The sequence below is a fragment of the Macrobrachium nipponense genome, chromosome 1 (genome assembly GCF_015104395.2).
Source record: "Macrobrachium nipponense isolate FS-2020 chromosome 1, ASM1510439v2, whole genome shotgun sequence".
Taxonomy (NCBI): Eukaryota; Metazoa; Arthropoda; class Malacostraca; order Decapoda; family Palaemonidae; genus Macrobrachium; species Macrobrachium nipponense.
Window position 1 is genome coordinate 3,652,182 of NC_087200.1, and position 18,141 is coordinate 3,670,322.

General features: G+C 38.7%; 1 protein-coding gene across 1 annotated transcript in view; it reads right to left on the reverse strand.

Annotated features, from left to right (window-relative positions):
- The window catches only part of LOC135220365 (uncharacterized), a 28,998-nt gene extending 11,719 nt beyond the window's left edge, over window positions 1-17,279 (reverse strand). Inside the window, exons 1-3 of the mRNA XM_064257583.1 lie at window positions 17,231-17,279; window positions 15,978-16,110; window positions 854-1,019 (exon numbers count right to left, since the gene is read on the reverse strand). Of these exons, the coding sequence (XP_064113653.1) occupies window positions 854-1,019; window positions 15,978-16,110; window positions 17,231-17,279 (348 nt within the window). The remainder of the gene's footprint in view (window positions 1-853; window positions 1,020-15,977; window positions 16,111-17,230) is intronic.
- Between the last annotated feature and the right edge of the window lie 862 nt (window positions 17,280-18,141).

An 18,141-nucleotide genomic window follows, 5' to 3' on the forward strand; every position in this document is an offset into this window, starting at 1 on the left:
AATATTAACGGTGTAATTCATACAGTAAATTATTAAAACACTTTTCAGTTGCAAATGTACACCCAGACATTCTTTTATTTACCTAAAACTTACACAAAGCGTAACTATCTAAAGCCCGGGACGCAGTGTTACCATACCCAAACACCACAGCCGGATGAACAGATGAAAAAAAACGGAGTATAGTCTATAGCTGGGAGAAATGAAAAAAGGGGGGTTGGGGAGGTGTTACAAGATATGGACATATGCACGAATAGAGTAACAGACCTGCATACTGAAAGATGGACGTTGTCGGGAAAAATGCCAAAGATGGTCAGCTGAGGGAAAGAACCACTCACGAATATGAACCACCGGATCAACTTCACAAGCGGCAGAATATAATACCTAATCTCTGGTCTAATTTAATTCGTATAACTTTCGCCAGAAAACAGATCTGAGTTACGTCAGAACCAAAGACGAAACGCTGAGATTTAAGGAATGAGGTAGAATGTTATAAATATACGCTTGGGCTTAGAGTTTGAGTTGGAATGTTGTGATTGAGAACAAGTTTTAAAAAGTTTGTCTGTACTAGTAATATACAATAGGCTATATGATAAGGGCAAGTATCTTTCAAAACTCGAATCTTTCTATTTGCCATTGAAAGACTCCACCTATTTTTTTCCCTCTAATAGACTCCTGCTCATGAACACCAAAAGCTTCCTTGTTGTACCGACCTTTGGATAACGAAATACAGAGCCGAACATATGAAGTGTGATGCTGAGCCTAAGGGAGGCACACACAGGTGAGAAAGAAGATCCACTGGCGGTTGAACTGAACTTGGGGGTCATGAAGACTATAGGACTCAGCGGGTGGGTACTGAAGAACGCTGGGGGCAAGGGGGAAGGCAGGGAATGGGAATAAACTCGAAAAGGACAGCAGGTGTTGGGGTCAACAGGTCAGGTGAACCATACGGGTTTGGGGGCGGGGGAGAGGAGGCAGGGATCTTTGGAGCATACGTGACGAGCATGATTTGATTTTTAGATCTGGGGAGGTAGAAAACAAGCTGATAACCGTATTAAAGTGATCGATTTCAATACAGCTAGTACTAGATTTACAATATCAGAGAAACGGTTAGACAAACTGATGAGAGAGAGAGAGAGAGAGAGAGAGAGAGAGAGAGAGAGAGTTCTATCCCTTACATATTCTTATCAGTCTGAATAAGATTGAAAAATTCACAACCCGAGCGAATTGTGAAACTGGTTGGCTCAGCAGGAAATCAAGTCCACCGTGGGGACGTAACACCTACCACAATCTCCTACGGTTCCGATCCTTACATCCCCTGTCTTAAGGGTCAGAATGGGATCCCTTCAACGATTCCATAGACCAAAACGAGGTTTAACTACCGTCTACGTTTCCATCATGTAGCAGCGTTGAAGAACTTGACTCGGAAGATGGCAAGTTGCGCATATTCTCAGTTTCCTGGGAGGTGTCGTTTCAAAGACGTAATCACAATGCGTGCGCAAGCAAACATACTCACAAACACCAAAAATCAAGCAGACACTGCTTAAAGCTGTTACACTTCACAGCGTAGCCAGTAAATTTGATTTAATTTCTGGGATTGCTGGTCAGAAACAGCGAGTGAAAAATGCAAATGTTCGCTGCTTCGGTAAATGAATCAGTTTGTGATTATAGGTGAAGTATCACTGTTTCTCGGCATTTCGAGCATTTTATGTGAAGACAAAACTTTACAACCGATTATTTTGCGTCTAAAACCTGAGAGAGAGAGAGAGAGAGAGAGAGAGAGAGAGAGAGAGAGAGAGAGAGAGAGAGAGAGATTACTGACCTCGATGACGGTTAAAAAGAAATAAAAAAATCAATTTGTTATTTGCGACTTCCTTGACGGCTCAAATTGATAATCGTGACTCTTGTTAACAGGTATGAAAATGATGAATACTTTCCGAAGAGGTCGTCGAGTCAGTCGTCTCTGGGGAAAACCACCGAGATTTAAGTGTTGTCGACCTGAAAATCAAGTGATGAGAATCGCATTATTTGTAGACTCAGGAGAAAGTCGGCATTCTTCAAGATTATGCATTACATTCCATTCCACATGCAGTAACGATGATTCACATTCTTAACGTTCTTTGCCTTTACATGCTGTTTGTATGAGCAAGACTCTGTGTTGGCATAAAGGCAACAACTCCTCTTGTCAATGAAACGAAGACGTTTTACTATGCAAGGCACTGCGCTGACAGGCGACCAATATGGTAAAACAATATGGCGCCTGCATGAAACAAACAGACTAAAATGCATTCCCGAATGTTTCAACTTTGAGGACACACAAGCAGCTAAAGAAAAAAGTTGGACTGAGATAACTACCTCAGGTTTACTGCTGATCAGTGAGATTTCACATGCAGCAATACAGCAAATGTATTCGAAAGCCTTATAAAATCTAAGCCTTTGCGCAACATACCGGAACCACTGAATCTTTAATAATAAAAACTCTCGTCTTTAAAATCTTATAACAATTTCTTAGAAGCGGTTTATCCCGTTTACAACATTCTCTGTCTTGCTCACGCCAAGCTTCTAGACCAAAATCACTCGATCAATCAATCACTTTCTCTTCGCATTCTGACTTCAGAGCTAATTTTACCAGATTGTGGATCCACGCAATTCTAAGATCAGCAGTAACCGCCGTAAAAGCGGCTGGAAACTAGTTGCAATCTATGTTAACCGAAGGCAACAAGACAATTCCTTTGCTCAATCGTAGGGGGTCAGAAGATCAATTGGTTGGTGGAAGCATTGTCTTTACAACGGCACCTCCTCCCAGGCTCGCTAATGCATTCGTAAGGCGGTTGTGTAAGCCACCTCTCTGACCCCAATAAATTCCCGATGAATGCAAGCAAACATTCACCGAGTTTTATATCATACTATAAGATATATAAATGTTTAAGAGATACGTAGGCAAAAGGTATACTGAGGAGGAGAAAGTATATAATAAAAATACATATAAGAACGTTTACATGTGCACAAGGCATAGGGAATATGCACATTAGCACAAAGTGCATGCCATTATTCAGACACACAACACAGGCACATACGTTTTTAATATATATATATATATATATATATATATATATATATATATATATATATTATATATATATATACGTCCTGAATTCTTGGTTTCCGTGGTTCGAGTCCATGAGCCGGCGGATTTCTTATCAATTTTAAAATCTCCCTCCGATTAACATTTATGAAAATATATTAATTCCGAGGTAGAGATAATTAGATATGAAAGGATATTTTTAGCTTAGTTCTTTTATAAAAATCACGGTGATGTGATAAAAATCGTTTCATATATATACATATATACATGGAGTGATAGATATAAACAAAATGGACACGTCTCTTGGAATTACCCTTCCATAAGAAAGAGGCCGAGGGCTTAAAATATATTTGTATGCATAACCATGCAATCATGCAAAGAGAGAGAGAGAGAGAGAGAGAGAGAGAGAGAGAGAGAGAGAGAGAATATGAACTTGGCCTCAGATCTTGTATTAACTTTATCACGACAAGATTTCAATTTCCCCTGTGAGTCAGCATTCATAAACTTTCACTCTCTGGTCGCCAAAAATTCTTCGACATCGTAAGAATTCCCGAAATATTAGATGATCCTCTCGCTTTCTTTGCATGAGAACGAAAACCGAGCTGTATGAAATTTTCTGCCACATCTTTTATAGAATTTACTTGTACTTAACAGTACGTATGCGACAGCTATACATTTTAAGTACACAGACACCTCCCCCCCCCCCCCACATATATATTAAACCACAAATATGGAAACATCTTTCCCTATATGTGGAGAATGACTTCAACTTGAAAGGTTGAAGTAATCCCCAAATATGTTTGTGTGTGTGTGTATATATATATATATATATATATATATATATATATGTGTGTGTGTGTGTGTGTGTGTGTGTGTGTGTGTGTGTGTGTGTGTGTGTGTGTGTCGCGTGCGCGCGCGCTCGAAATGAGGAAGCATATATGTTGGAAGAATAGCCTAAATGAACGAATTTTACCTTAATACTTAATACAAAGGGCATTTCGACGAAAACCATTGTAATAATAATAATAATAATAATAATAATAATAACAGAGAGAGAGAGAGAGAGAGAGAGACAACAACACCCTGATAGCGCAAACGTCATGGACAGTCATCAGGATCAAAAACGAAATTTTGTCATCAGGATCAAAAATGAAATGTTGTCATCAGGATCAAAAACGAAATTTTGCCGTCTGAGAGAAGACATAACCTTCAGAGAAACTTTCTTTGCAGTGGTAATGGCCAAATTTGGTTACCAAAATCTACGGTAATGTTGCAGTTAGTTTTGGTTCCTTGAGAGAGAGAGAGAGAGAGAGAGAGAGAGAGAGAGAGAGAGAGAGAGGAGAAAATGTGTTTGGAGACAGCAAAAGTGTTAAGCTCAGCCCCAACAGGTTATTTCTTCAAAAAAGCTGCATTTCTTTTTCCAAATATCTGACGACTTTTTGTCAGTCACGAGGCCCATGTTTGGCCAAACTTCCGTAAAAATCCAGACAACCTTTCTGCTACATCCTGTGGAAAAGAGACAAACAAACAAATTCAGATACGCACGCAAGCATACTAGCAAACAAACCGAATTAAAAAACATGACCTCTTTGTTGGGGGTAATAATACTTGAAGCATAATGACGCTTCTGACAGGTTCTCGGGTCTTAACAGTTGCTGTATTGCTGTTCGAGTGAGAAAAGACAAAATCATTTAATGAAGGAAGCAACGACAAAAGAAAAGTGAACGCAACGCAAAACAGAATGAAGCAAAAACAACAATATCGTCAGGGGGAGAGTTCAGTAAAACACAAATGAACAAGTGAACATGGCAGACCGCCAAGATCCTTTCAATCCCTACGATATATATTTCAATCTTTCACATATTACACAGACGTTTCTTTCTATACATAATAAAGTATACATATTTTAATTTTCTTCTAAAATGTAAAACTACAAATTGGAAAATGTTTCATTAAATAAAATAAAATTTCTTTACAAGCTCCACATTCAAATGCCAGAAGTGTCTGCCCCCTGAAGTGTTCCCCCAGCCAGAATTCATCGAGGAGGTGAAAAGCAGCGCCTTTGAATTCATCGCTTTTCTTTCTTCCTATTTCCACAGAGGTCAACACAGACTGGATTTGTTTCCACCTCCATAGAGTGATAAATAATTCTAATGAAGAAACCAATGCTAAAGTCCATTACCATACACCCAAGTCAGTCTTCTGAGACATGGATGAATTTTTTTCTAAATATTCCAGAATAAATAAGTTAATGAAATCGCATTGGTATTTCACAAACCATATGGGGAATCATATTCACAAACTGAACCAGCAAACAACGTTTAATCTGACTACGAAACAGGGTTCAGGCGATAGCCACAGCTGTTCCAGTTATAACCGTGCAAAGCCAGAATCGGTGAACGTATCACCAAGCCCCTGGACACCCTCCATCTGCCGTAGACTTTTGAGATGACTCCATTTAAATATCTGAAACGAATCATCAAGGGCAAATACATATAATTTTATAATGCTCGTATATCCATTACAACTTCGCCCCGCATTCTCGGTTACCCTTCTTCTCTCTCCTCTCTCATCTCCTCCTCTCCCTCCTCATCTCTTTGGATTATCCTCTCCCTCACTTAGTGGTTCACTCGGTCCGTCCATCGTCTCCCTCTCTTCTTCCTCTCTCCTCTCTCTCCTTCCTACCACGTCATAACCGGCGCTGAAATGTTTCCCTTTCTCCCGCTAACCAAACCACAACTCGAGTTCAAAACTGCTGAAGGGGGAATACTGGTCGGGTGCAAGGCCTGGTGCCAAAGGTCACCGGGATACCGATAATAAAAGATTTCAGCCGTCCCATTCTTATTTCTACCAAAGTTGATATACATTCGTGAGTGTAGTATATACGTCTTCCGAATACTAGCATCGGTATTATATACATAAACTTAACGAAAACCAGTACAAAAGGGTAAAAGAACCAGGCACACGTACCCATCAAACACAAAGACAAGCAAGTCGAAATAAACACTTATGTGTATATAGTAAATACATATATACATACATACACACGGGCACACACACACACACACACACACACACACACACATATATATATATATATATATATATATATATATATATATATATAAGTGTGTGTGTGTGTATAGATACATGTGTGTTTTTAATGAATGGAAACGTAAAATCGTTATTATTTAAATAAAAAGCAAAATTGGCTATAATGCTTAACCCTTTAATTAACTGCAATTCTAGGTCTCATAAAACGCATTTTTTAGGACCCTGAAATGCCGTCTCCCTTCAGGGAAAAGGAGAAGAAACCGCATAAACTGAGAAAAAAAGGTATTAGGGAGGTAGGAGGGTGATACCAAGGGGCTACGTCCCAGTCCTTCTCCTTCTCCTTATCCTAATGAGAGAGAGAGAAAAAAATCCCTTTGGATGAAGAATGAAAAAAAAATTCACTTTGTATTCCGGGTCATTACAACCCGTACGTGATATGATGCGAGATCATCTTAGGTCACGAGGAGAGTAGGGTCTAGGTCACTTAGTGGGGAGGAGTCTGCGTAGGGGGATGGGAGGAGGTGTCCTTGGCTCTGGTATTCCTCCTCCCGGAGGAGTTCAGAAGGACACCTTGCAGCATCGACTCCACGGGAATACCTGATGAGGTGTACCCTCCCCTCCCCAGGGGGTCCTAGCTCTCTGAAACCCATCCCCAGGGGACGTGGAACCCCTGCAACTTATCCACCTTCTTCTTACCTCAGGGGAGCATGACCCTCGCCACAACCTCCTGCAGGATTTCAGGTTTCCGAACAGGCAAACACAACTCCTGCAGGATGTGAAGCATCACAGCCTCAACATTTGTTGCTTGACATCTATGCAGTAAGTTTTGCTTGCTTACTTCTGTGTGTGTTTTTTTTTTTTTTTCATTATTTAGTATATGCGACAAAGTTTCTTCATTATCAGGATGTTGGGATTTTTATTTATTTATTGTTTTTTAATATCAGTACACAGCGCTTTCAGTTCGAGGCAGAGAACGCCACGCAAGTTAAAAAGCAAAGTTTCTATTGAGCAAATTAAATACCGCCAGAAACCTTTCGGTAAAAAGCGAAGGCTGCTTCGTCACGGTCTATTCAATTTCAATTTTATATGTACAGAGACATCTGCCAAGTTTCAGTGGTTGAAACTCTTGAAATATTCTAAAAAAAAAAAAAAACCTTAATCATCATGAGCAGGGTCCCAATGTATGTTCTCACTAAATATCAACAAAATCCGTTCCTTAGTTTTCGCAGAATCCTGCAAACAGACTGATCCTACGGCAATAACATTTCCAAAATTAGTGATATATTAATGTATGTATATATATATATATATATACATACATACATACATACATACATACATATCTATATATATATATAATATATATAATATACATATATATATATAATATATATATATATAGTGTACGCAAAAGCATTAAAGAAACATCTAATACATTTCTGTATACTTAGTAGAGCACTTTCAGCTCATGAGATATTTCCATTGAAATTCAATCTCCATTCCACAAACTTTAACAAAATGGACCTCGGCCCCTTTCTGGTTTTCTGAACAAGTCAACCTCCCTTTACAGACGAATAAAAAAAGGAAGATGATAAGTAAATCCGTTAACACGCTACCTTGATTTGGCAACAATACCTGTGAGTATCCTAACCACATGAACCTGACCCACCGTTGATTTTGCGGTCTTCTGTGCCGACAGCTTTCTTGATCCGTCACTCATCCAGTACTAACCGGACACAAAGTTGCTTCATTTCGAGATTCGTGCGACCAGCAGCACACCGGGCATTTTAAATATATATATAATACAGGGCGGCTAGCGCCTGGCGGCCGGCAACCGTAGGCAGGCATTGTTTGAACCGTAACACGAGCGTTATTGTTCATCTTAGAAGAAAACCAAGAACATATTTGGAATCCTCGTGAAACGTATTATCAGGATATTGTCTTTTTTCCCTCTAAAACTAATATTAAAGACGCTAGCATGGCCGGACATCCGGCCGAATATTCGTTGGACGAGTGAATTTCGCGCTCGGCTTCCAATCCTGCGGTCTGAAGTTCGATTCTCGGTTCGGCCAACGCGGAACCAGAGAAATTCAATTCTCGATATAATGTGGTTCGAATTCCACAATAAGCTGTAGGTCCCGTTGTTAGGTAACCAATTGGTTCCTAACTACGTAAAAATATTGAATCCTTCGGGCCAGCCCTAGGAGAGCTATTAATCAGCTCAGTGGTCTGGTAAAACTAAAATGTATTTAACCCATCCCCTAATATCATGGTTATTTTTCATCGCAGAAGAGAAGTAAGAGCATAATTGGAAATTCTCGTGAGAAGTTCTATCAGAATAATGTTTTCTTTTTTACTCTATGAATGACTATAAAGAAGTTATAATGACCGGATATCCGGATATCCGGTAAAAATCCCCTATAAAAACTACATATATGTCCGAGTCTGGTTCAATTCGGTCCAGTAGTTTCGCCCTCTATAGCGAATATACTTATTCCGACCGTCATCTTTATATATAAAATATATAAGATATATATATATATGTATATATATATACATATGTATATATATATATATATATATATATTATGTATATGTTATAGATATAAATATATATATATATATATATATATATATATATATATATATATATGTATATATATGTAAATATATAAATATATATATATATATATATATATATATATATATAATATGATATATATAATATATATATAATATATAATATATATATATATATATACACACACACACACACACACACACACATATATATATATAGATAATATATATATATATATATATTATAGTATATTAAGTCATATCCCACATTTCCGTGATTCATATACTATATTCGAGGCTACAATGTCCTTTAATATCTAATTCACTCTACCTCGGAATTAATATATTTTCATATATGCGTAACCGAAGGGGAATTTTTTCTCGATAATAGATTTGCCTGGACCACGGGGCGCGAACCTATGGAATCCTTGTTTCAAACCAGGAACGTCAGTGAAGCTTTTTCCTACTACACCACCGCGAGAGGTTAAAAAGTTCATGTCGCATCTCACCCTCATATACCTTTCGCGCGCAGGTAAATTAGTTGTTTGGAGACAAACATCAACCCACCTCGACTCCGTAGTGTTTGTAGTGCTTTTGACAGCACGTAGCCAATCTATAAGTCATATCACATTTCCGTGATTCATATACATATATCGAGCTACAATGTCCTTTAATATCTAATTCGCTCTACCTCGGAATTATATATTTTCATATATGCTTAACCGAAGGGGAATTTTTTTCTCGATAATAGATTTGCCTGGACCAGGGCGCGAACCTATGGATCCTTTCAAACCCAGGACGTCAGTGAAGCTTTTCCTACTACACCACCGCGAGAGGTTAAAAAGTTCATGTCGCCTCTCACCCTCATATACCTTTCGCGCGCAGGTAATTAGTTGGTTTGGAGACAACATCAACCCACCTCGACTCCGGTAGTGTTTGTAGTGCTTTTGACAGCACGTAGCCATCTATAAGTCATATCACATTTCCGTGATTCATATACATATATCGAGCTACAATGTCCTTTAATATCTAATTCGCTCTACCTCGGAATTAATATATTTTCATATATGCTTAACCGAGGGGAATTTTTTCTCGATAATAGATTTGCCTGGACCAAAAGCACTACAAACACTACCGGAGTCGAGGTGGGTTGATGTTGTCTCCAACCAACTAATTACCTCGCGCGAAAGGTATATGAGGGTGAGAGGCGACCATGAACTTTTTTACCTCTCGCGGTGGTGTAGTAGGAAAAGCTTCACTGACGTTCCTGGGTTTGAAAGGATCCATAGGTTCGCGCCCTGGTCCAGGCAAATCTATTATCGAGAAAAAATTCCCCTTCGGTTAAGCATATATGAAAATATATTAATTCCGAGGTAGAGCGAATTAGATATTAAAGGACATTGTAGCTCGATATATGTATATGAATCACGGAAATGTGATATGACTTATAGATTGGCTACGTGCTGTCAAAAGCACTACAAACACTACCGGAGTCGAGGTGTGGGTTGATGTTGTCTCCAAACCAACTAATTACCTGCGCGCGAAGTATATGAGGGTGAGAGGCGACATGAACTTTTTAACCTCTCGCGGTGGTGTAGTAGGAAAAGCTTCACTGACGTTCCTGGGTTTTGAAAGGATCCATAGTTCGCGCCCTGGTCCAGGCAAATCTATTATCGAGAAAAAATTCCCCTTCGGTTAAGCATATATGAAAAATATATTTAATTCCGAGTAGAGCGAATTAGATATTAAAGGACATTGTAGCTCGATATATATATATATATATATGATATATATATATATATATATATATATATATATATATATGAAGATAAAGTGGGTGGCTGATGAATATGTGCAAAAAAAAAAAAAAAAAAAAAAAAAAAAAATAGACGATGATAACCGGGCGAACATTATTATCCTTCTCAACAGCCATACGTTACCATTTCAGAGTCATTACCTCTCGAGAGCCCCATCTGCTATGTCAACCACCGTTTGGGTGAGCGATATCTTGCTTTCTTGCTGCGCGAAACTTAGTCGCCATTTTACGTTTCCTGTTTTCCCTGAAGGACCTTTCACATAAACGGGGTCGTATAAAGTTTTCGCTACTCTCGGAAAATGTCATGGAGGAAGGGATGGGGTAGAGGCGCCGAAGGGGCAGGGCGGGGGGCCCTGCCCTGGGGGGGGGGGGGGGGTGATATAAGTGAAGGGAATAAGAAGAGAAACTGAAGAAAAAAGTGATGGGAGCTTTTTCTCTGTTGACCCCAAATTACGTCTGAGGGATTGGTTCCAAGGGAAAGTTGTTCGTTAATATTTCACTCTTACATTTTTTTTTTTCCAAAAAAAAAAAATAAAAAAAAAAAAAGTTCAGTTCATCCTTTCCTGAATTTCGATTTTCGTTCCAGACTGAGAGGCCGGATGTCCGTGTTTTTTTATTTTCTTTAGGCTCTGGAAAGAGAGCGGTGTACCCCACCTCAGAGATGGATTATAGGGCGGAGTGCCAATATCTTGATAACATGTTTTTTGGTATTGGCATGGTTCGACTGGCATTTCAGTATAATTCTACGTAGCAAATTTTACAGCTTACAAGTCATTATGCTAACACTTCATTTTGAAGGTTCAAAAAGAAAAATGTCAATCGAACGAATGAGTTAACCTTATCTAAATATAATCAGAGTACTAGTAATACTCAAATGGCGTAGAGGCACGGCAAGACTACCGTCTAGAACTTAACCCAACAGGCAATACCTGTCCGTATATCCAAATTAAATTTCATGGCTGAGACTGGAGACGATAGAACAGAACCAGTTGTTTAGCGAGTCACAGGCAAAAACACCAGCTTCAAATGAAAGGTGGGAAATACATAAAGCCCCCATCTTTATTCTCCCCACTCAGTTTTCTTTTCCATTCAGACCTGGGAAAGATGAAGGAAATGGGTTGCCCGCCCCATCGGCCTTCTCAAAGAAAGTCAGGTACATCCCTAACCTCCCCAAATCTAATGAGTTGTCGCTCGTCCTGATGTAATTATCGAATTTGTCCCTAAACATTATTTCCTCATCTATCACATCATCTCATCATTTTTGTTGGATATCAGGCATACCTTTTGGTCAATTTCCGTAAAAAATAATTCAATTTTTTTGTTTTTATGCTACAAATTAGAAAAAAATACCAACAGAAAACTACACACAATCCATGAAATTGAACCAAATACTTGACCTACTTGTCGAACTTCAAATCAATAATAGCAGTAATTACAAAAACTGGCGAAGATACAGTAAAAAGGCTGATTTTTTCTGAGTGAAAAAAGTTACGTAAGTCACTTTTTCCCATGATTCCATTTCACTCTGATCTTGTTCTCGCTCCAATGTTTATCATTTCTTTTGCTCTAACGGGCTGCTATTATTTCTAGAAGTCTGAGGGACAGACTGGACACAATTCGCCTGATATAATAAATTGCAAAGTCTGTAGGCAGTTTACTGTGAACATCTCCCTAGCGGACCGGTGACAGACAGGATTTATTGGAAACGTAAGGTTATTATTTTGAACAACAAGAAGACGTCTCTGGTGAAGTTTGCTGACTGTTGTTGTTGCTTGAGATTAAGCTGGCCTTGTGCCAGCATGGGCTCTTGCTCGTAGAGCAGCCCGTATAAAGAATTGCTGACTGGGAGCTTGTTGGAAGTTTCAGCAAACCGGGAGGAACGGCAACATTTTAGTTTACCCAGCCGCACGAGCCTCACTTTGTCTAACGACCGCTGTGTCTCCAAGGGTGGTCCTCAACGATCAACTATCATTTTGCTGAAGACTCGTCTGTCTTGACGTGGGACAATATCGGGTACAGTCAAACAAAAATTTCAAAGAGCATTTGCTTTTGAGGTTTTGTTTTCAACTCCCTTCACAATTGGGAAGGAAGTCGTCCAAATCAACTACAGGCTGTCGACTCTTGCCACAATGCTACCAGAGCAATTTTTACTTTCTACGACCACCTTTAGGTCTACGTCACAATGAACCCATATGCGGAATTTATCGACAAAATCCAAAACTATTTGTGTTTTTTTAATATGGCTAGGTGATCTAGGAAGTAATGGAAAACATTCGGATTTACTTGCGATTTAAGATATGTTAAAATCGTCTGCATAATTACAGAAAGACTAGTGGCTTAAAGGTTCTGTACTGACGGTTACTAAACCACATCACCGGCATAACACTGCTTATTGTAATGACACTGTTTAGATAGTTTAGATAGTCAACGCTTTTCTCTGAATAACAAATTATTCTACATTCCTCTTTAAATTTATTATATATATATATATATATGTGTGTGTGTGTGTGTGTGTGTGTGTGTGTGTGGTTTTTCGTGTATATGCTTTTATATAGAAGATTTCGTGAGTGCACAAATGTTTGCGCTTTTATAAAAAATATTTATATGTATGTCCGGACGAAGCAATCACACAACTTTAAAAAAGTAATTTCCTTAATTCTCAGACATAACCTCTTCCCAAAAAATTTAATTACTTTCACCTTCTCACAACATGAACTTGAATGAATTTCTCAGAAACTTATCGACGATACTTGCAACACAACGAGGAAGTTCACTCTGTGTGTGTGTGTGTGTGTGGAGAGAAGAGAGAGAGAGAGAGAGAGAGAGAGAGAGAGAGAGAGAGAGAGCAATTCGTTAACTGGCTTCATTGATAAGAGCTGACCCAACCGCCAGAGAATTTCGAATTTCTGTGGTCGGAGGGAAGCCATCAATTGCAATTCTCGATCTCCAGGGAATCTCGGGGTGTTCTTTAAAGGACGTCACATTATAGAAAACCTAAAATTTCCAAAAGCGTTAAAGATGAGATTTACACTTAATGTTGCAAGTGAAAATGTGTCCTATTATTGATCTCCATATACGCATTCACATATACACTATACATTATACATATGTTTTGTTTATGAGTACACAGCTACATCCATCTAACATATAAATGTCTGCATATATGTCAAAATACATACTGAGCTGTTGGAATCCCCATTTTGTTCATGTCTTTACCTACGCTCACACCCCATTATTTTCTCCACTTTCAAACTTCATCGTCCAGGCTTCTCGCCTATTACAATTATTGCTATTAATCCTGTGCCCTTCTAATTACAGGCAGTCCCAAGGTTTACACCAGTTATGATTAAGTCATTCCGGGCTTAAGGTGTTTGGCTCATTGCACTGTTAACCTGCTTTACATCGAGCTGTAACCTGGACTTACAGTCCTGTTGTTATTTATCACATTATGATTATGATGATTTGGGTTACGGTAATTTTCGGCTTACAACGCCCCTGTTGGGAATGGAACCCCCACTAACTCGGGGACTGCCTGTGTACATATAGTTATATGTATGATATATATATATATATATTTATATTATATATATATATATATATATATATATACTATATATATATATATAATATATGTATATATATACTATATAGTCATGTAATTCTATCTACACATCAAAATTAAGATTTTAAGTAAAATATGTTAGGAACAAAAATCTCTTAAATGAAAAATACATCAATACCTAATAAAGAAGGCAAGCTTTATCAGAGACTTGAAATATACCCCTACATTGAAAAAAAAAATTAGTTACATACAAAGAATTTGAGCTCGGATTTGTATGTACGGTAATATTCTCGAACACTATTTCAAACTACGTTAACGGTGTTTATTCCTGTGTAAACTGTGTATTGTTTGAATCTGTGTACGTTTTCTGGACAGTAGTTTCCTTCTTTCCTCTAACAGATAAGAAAGTCAATGGAGTAGGAACTATTGCATAAACGCAACCCCTCCTAGGGGATAATGTTCACTGATACAAAAAAAAAGGCTTTAAAAAGAAAATTACTAATACCTTTCCCTCGTGATTTAATAACACGAGGAAAAGGGAACCCTTTCCCAACAATAGAATGTTAAAACGGTAAAACCTAACGCACTCTTACATTCAAGTTATAGAGATACTAAAACATATACACAACGGTCAAACTTGTTTACATAAATTACTTTCAAAACCTTGCGTAGCGTAGAAACAACCAAAACCACCGCCTAGAAGCAATGACAATGGAAGCAAAAGAGGTGCTTTTGATACAATGGACAAAAAAACTTTAGTCTTCTTCAAACCCTATTGTGCTTGCATCGTTGAAAAATCCATTATACACATCCAACAGGAAAAATGCCTGACATTTACACTGCAAAACGAGAGAGAGAGAGAGAGAGAGAGAGAGAGAGAGAGAGAGAGAGAGAGAGAGAGAGAGGATGGGCGTACTGAACAGTTTAAAAGCTGACCTTTCACCTTTTTAACTTATGAATCGAGAAGCAACAACGTTCAAAAGGAACCGGTCGTGAATGCAGTCGTAAGGCAGTTGGAATATTCTGCGGCGTTTTGGTTCCTACAATGACCGGTTTTTAGACCGCACCTACAGGCAGTGGGACGAGATCGGATAATTGATGCTTCGTCTTTTAAACATGAATATTTCACTTGAAGACTATTCTAAACATCTGTACCTCACATCTGTAGTTGAAACAATAACAAGAACAATAAAAATATGGTACGAAAGTTCAGATATAACTATTATTCAACAAATCAAAAATGTTATTCTGTCACTTGTTACATTAAAAAAAAAAATGCTACAACATGAAGGCAATGCGTTTCACATACCATCACATCCAGCATTACAAAAGAGGGAACGTTTTCCGCGGAACACAAATCAAAAGACATCAAAGTGAAGACGGAAACAATAGATGATATCAAGACCAAAGGATAACTGCAGTCAAAACAATGAGAGGAAAAACAGCACTCGACTATAAAAAGAATAAACTTATTTCTCATAATCTATCATCAGATGTGGCTCTCACCTGTGTTTAATTACTACTTGCAGGTAATGAATTGGGTCCCAAGAGGACGTCTGGAATCCAGAAGTTACAAAATTCCCTTCAGAAAGAAGGGGGAAGGTTCAGGAGGAAGGCCACAGGGAGGGGATCAAGCCACTAGTATTTCCGGTAATTGGAAAAGTTTTAATTATAGGAAGGCCGAATCGGAGAGGGGTGGGGGAGGGGGGGTTTCTAAGGTTGGTATGAGAGCTACAGCAAGTGGAGGAGGAGGAGGAGGAGGAGGAGGAGGATTATGAGGAAGGTGAGGGGAACAGAAGGTGGATTAGAGAAGGGGGATGCAGAGGTGGGGGGGAGTGGAAGGAATGTGTTAATTATGAGGAGAGGGAGGAATTAATTCTCACCTCTGAACCTTCACGTAGATAAAAACTGCAGCAACGATGATGATGATGACGATGATGATGATGGTATCGTCTAATCGTGACTGACGAAGATGGTGATTGTGATAACAAATGGATGATGATGAATACGCTAATTCTGTTTATCGTAACAGTCATCGAAGGCAGAATACACCAAATATTTACTTTTAATTTTGGTAACCCTCATCATTAGATGAAGATATATAATATTTCATGATGATAATGATAAGCATGAGTATCAGCAATGTTGGACAGGATACATACAGGAGATAAGACGATGATCATATAATGTTAGGTAATAGCTGCTTGTGATGGTCACGGCAGTGATGAGTTATGACCTGACAGGAGTTATTCTACGAGATTTACTACTATTTCATAAGGGCCTCTTGGTTGTCCCGTTTATAAGGATAATAATGCCTCCGACACCAGGAAACCTTTATGAGGATGACACCGAAAATCTTAAAGATGTCATGGAAATGATCTGAAAAGTTTATAAAGCATGTCACGTTAAAGTGAAAAGAGTGAGAGAGGGAAAAAGTCTCAACGAAAGATCGAACGAAAAATGACATAAAACCAAGAGAAAAATCGTACGAGTAGATTTTTGAAATAATTTTTCATGTGGGATTATCCTATGTTCTACACATCGAGGTTGACGGTGGGAGAAACATCTTAATAAACAAAAACGAATGCGTTTTGTAAATATACCTGAGAGAGAGAGAGAGAGAGAGAGAGAGAGAGAGAAGAGAGAGAATCAGCCAGTCCTTCCTCGGCTAAAAATAGGCGATTCGAATGAATGGCTGCCAGAAATGGCAGTTGATTGAGATGGATGGGTCGGCTCCATAGAAGGCTTGACCCCTATTGTCAAGGTTGTGTTCGTTTCTCTACTAATCTATCGACAAAGGTGACGTCCTTTGCTACATGAACTAAAGAGGCCGTTTGAAACATGTGTTCAGGGTTTGTTTATGTTAGGTATGAGTAGCAGTAACGAAAAAGTATGTATCTTTATTATCTTTGAGCAACAAGAAACACCAGCTTACTTTTTCTTTTTTTATGAGTAAAAAGAATGAAAACCGCCTTTTTTTTTTAAAAAACTTTTGACTAAAGGATATTCAGAGTATATAGATGTAAGACTAAGAAATATTTCTAAACACAGTAAATTCATCAAGACAATCCTATCCCGGGGTATAATAAGATAAATAAGAGACATCTCACAAGGAGATAATGTGGCCTCTCAGTACCTTTAGTCTGAGACTGTAGTCTGTTTGGGGACGTCAGAATGATATCCATAATCCGTGCATTAAGGAAAGGGTCTAGACTTTCCTACATCATTTATTAGGTCGCAAAATCTGGACACTTTAAACTGCACAGCCGCAGCGGTACGATCCCTTTATAAGATGTTGGTAAGTCTCGAGGTTAAGAATAATTCAGACTCTGGCTCTTCCTTTCTCTTAATCAAGCTGGACTGTCATTTAGAGATGGATACCAAAGCATGAGTCTGGCAGGGCTGTAAGAATACCACAACCATAGGTCTTGAGTGTCGTAAAAAGCGACTAAGAGGACAGCTGCTGCCTCGTAGTCTTACTTTTTAGTAAAAGGCTAGGCCTGCCGCCAATAACTGTGAAAACTGTTGCCTTGCAGTCTTACTTTTTAGTAAAATGCTACGCCCACCGCCAATAACTGTGGTTGGTAACAGTAAGGGCATGCGGTCGTAAAAACCATTTTGCCATGAATAAACTATGATGTTGTGAGGAAGGCAGTGAAGAAGGCGCATCAAGCAACCGACCCCTTGATGTAGGGATAACGATGGGAAAGAAGAAGACCAAAGCACGAATCTCTTGGCCTCCAGAGAAAGAAAGAGTTATTAGTACTCAGGAACATGGTTAGGGAATGCCTGAAAAACTAATGATATAGGACTAATGATGACACAAACCAAAAACGTAGCCATCTAGAAAACAGTCCTCAAAACCTCAAGATGGAAATAATGGCTGTGCACCACAAAGCAGAGCTGGGTCCACAGGGATGTGCAGCGTCCTTGCAATTGTAAATTTAAAAAACAATGATACGGCCTTCCTTGGATAGGCTGATATCTGGATATGAGATCAAAAGTGACAGACGAAGAGAGAACTTACTACCAAGTTTGTAATTGACT